At 43.0% G+C, this 1,689-nt stretch overlaps 1 protein-coding gene across 1 annotated transcript; it reads right to left on the bottom strand.

Moving 5' to 3' along the window:
* Positions 1 to 421: 421 nt before the first annotated feature.
* On the bottom strand, positions 422 to 1,336 carry LOC109506351 (uncharacterized). The gene has a single exon (XM_029267140.1). It carries the CDS (start codon positions 1,334 to 1,336, stop codon positions 422 to 424), a length of 915 nt encoding a protein of 304 aa, XP_029122973.1.
* Between the last annotated feature and the right edge of the window lie 353 nt (positions 1,337 to 1,689).

The following is a 1,689-nucleotide window of genomic DNA, read 5'->3' as shown; positions in this document are numbered from 1 at the left end:
ACATCTGCTCTCAGATGATCTAAGCAACAAATGCCCTGAAACAAAAATGCTAACAACATTCCGTGAGTTATTGCATAAAATTGATGAATATGTCTGAATTAAAATATTACTGTCACAGAAGACACTATTTAAATTATTGTTTTTGCCACCAGAAAAGTAAAAAAAAAAGCACTTATATGATCCATATAGTGATTTCTTGCCCAGATAATATATAATTTTCGGTTCCAAGTTTAATGAGTTGGAATCTGCAACAGTTACATGGAACAAAAATGATTGTTATGTGCAATATTTTATTATTCCACAAAAATTTAAACCAAACACAACTTTGTAAAAGTAAAGATGCAGTTTTTAGGTAGTAGGTGTGCTGCAGACCTCCACTGACCTGGCTGGGAGTTGAACATCAGCCAGGAGAAGACCTTCCTCAACATGACTTGGAAAAATTTATGTTCATTTGCTCGTCTAAAAGGCTGATGGTGTTGTTCTTGTCGTACATCAAGCTAGAGGGCACCATTGTCATTAGGCTAGGCTGATACACTACTCCATGGGTGCATACTTCTCCTTCCCTCACCGCATCATTTTTGGAGGATGGTTGATCTTCTTTACAGCTACCCTCAGGCCTACCACTCCGAATCCTCGTCTTCTCTCTTGTTCTTTCCCTTGCCCTAGCTCTTGCCTTATCTCTCATCTCTTTTGTCATTATAGGATCTGATGTGGCTATGCTCAAAGGCGGGAGACCGATATCATTAGTCTTCGGAGAAGCTGCTGTAGATTTTTGCTTGTCGTTAGAGATTGCAGAGAAACACTCCGATGTGGATGACTCACTTACAAGGCTGCTAAGATTGATACTCTGGTTTTCAAGCTGTGAAGCATCGATGAGCTGTTGGATGGCAGATTTGGACTGGGTGAGGAGCCAGTCGACAGTTTGGCTAGCCTTGTCAAAGCCCAGCAAATCTTGGAGGCTAAAGAATTTACTAGCGACCTCTTGGGAGAGCCTCATCCTCCTGTCCCTTAGTCCTTGTGCAGTTAATATTTTGCTATGCCTGTCGGTCCTGAAGGGCCGTTTACGGCCGCCGGAGCTTCTCGTCGTGGGTGGTGCATTTGTGGTCATATCCATGTCATCTGCTGGATCCGGGGAAGAAAACGTTGGTGCTTCCAAGGTATTGGTTGTTGTGAGGTGGGCAGTGATGAGGAGGTCATGGTCAAAGGTTGGCGGAGATAAGGGGAAGGAAGAGAAGGAGGGGTAGCAGTCCTTGGGAATGGAAGGAGGGTTACCCTGATCCTCATCTCCAACGAAATAACTTTCTGCAAGATCTTGGGTGTTAGGGTAGGATATCATTTGGTGGGAGGCCGTGGAGATTACGTTGGAGGTCATGAATTTGTGTGGAAGAGGAAGAAGATATATCGATATAGCTTTTCAAGCGTCTATTCTTGCCAGCCGATCAAAGCAAAATTATATATGAGAGGAAATGAAAGAAAAAAAGAAGTCGGAAGAAGGACGAGGACGAGGAGGATTGGACCAGGAGAGAGTTATGTGGGTAGGGCTCATAGAAGCTATAGGCACAATGTTAGTATTTATTTTGGATCAGAAGCTTTGCTTCTCTCTATTATTTTAGAGAGAGAAAGGAAATGAGAGGGAAGGGGGTTTCTTTTGATGCTGGAGAGTTGGTGGATATGAACAAGGGATATAAA

This window comes from Elaeis guineensis, chromosome 10, assembly GCF_000442705.2.
Source record: "Elaeis guineensis isolate ETL-2024a chromosome 10, EG11, whole genome shotgun sequence".
In the NCBI taxonomy this organism is placed as follows: Eukaryota; Viridiplantae; Streptophyta; class Magnoliopsida; order Arecales; family Arecaceae; genus Elaeis; species Elaeis guineensis.
The sequence above is the reverse complement of the archived record's forward strand: the minus strand, read 5'-3'. Positions and strand labels throughout refer to the sequence as shown.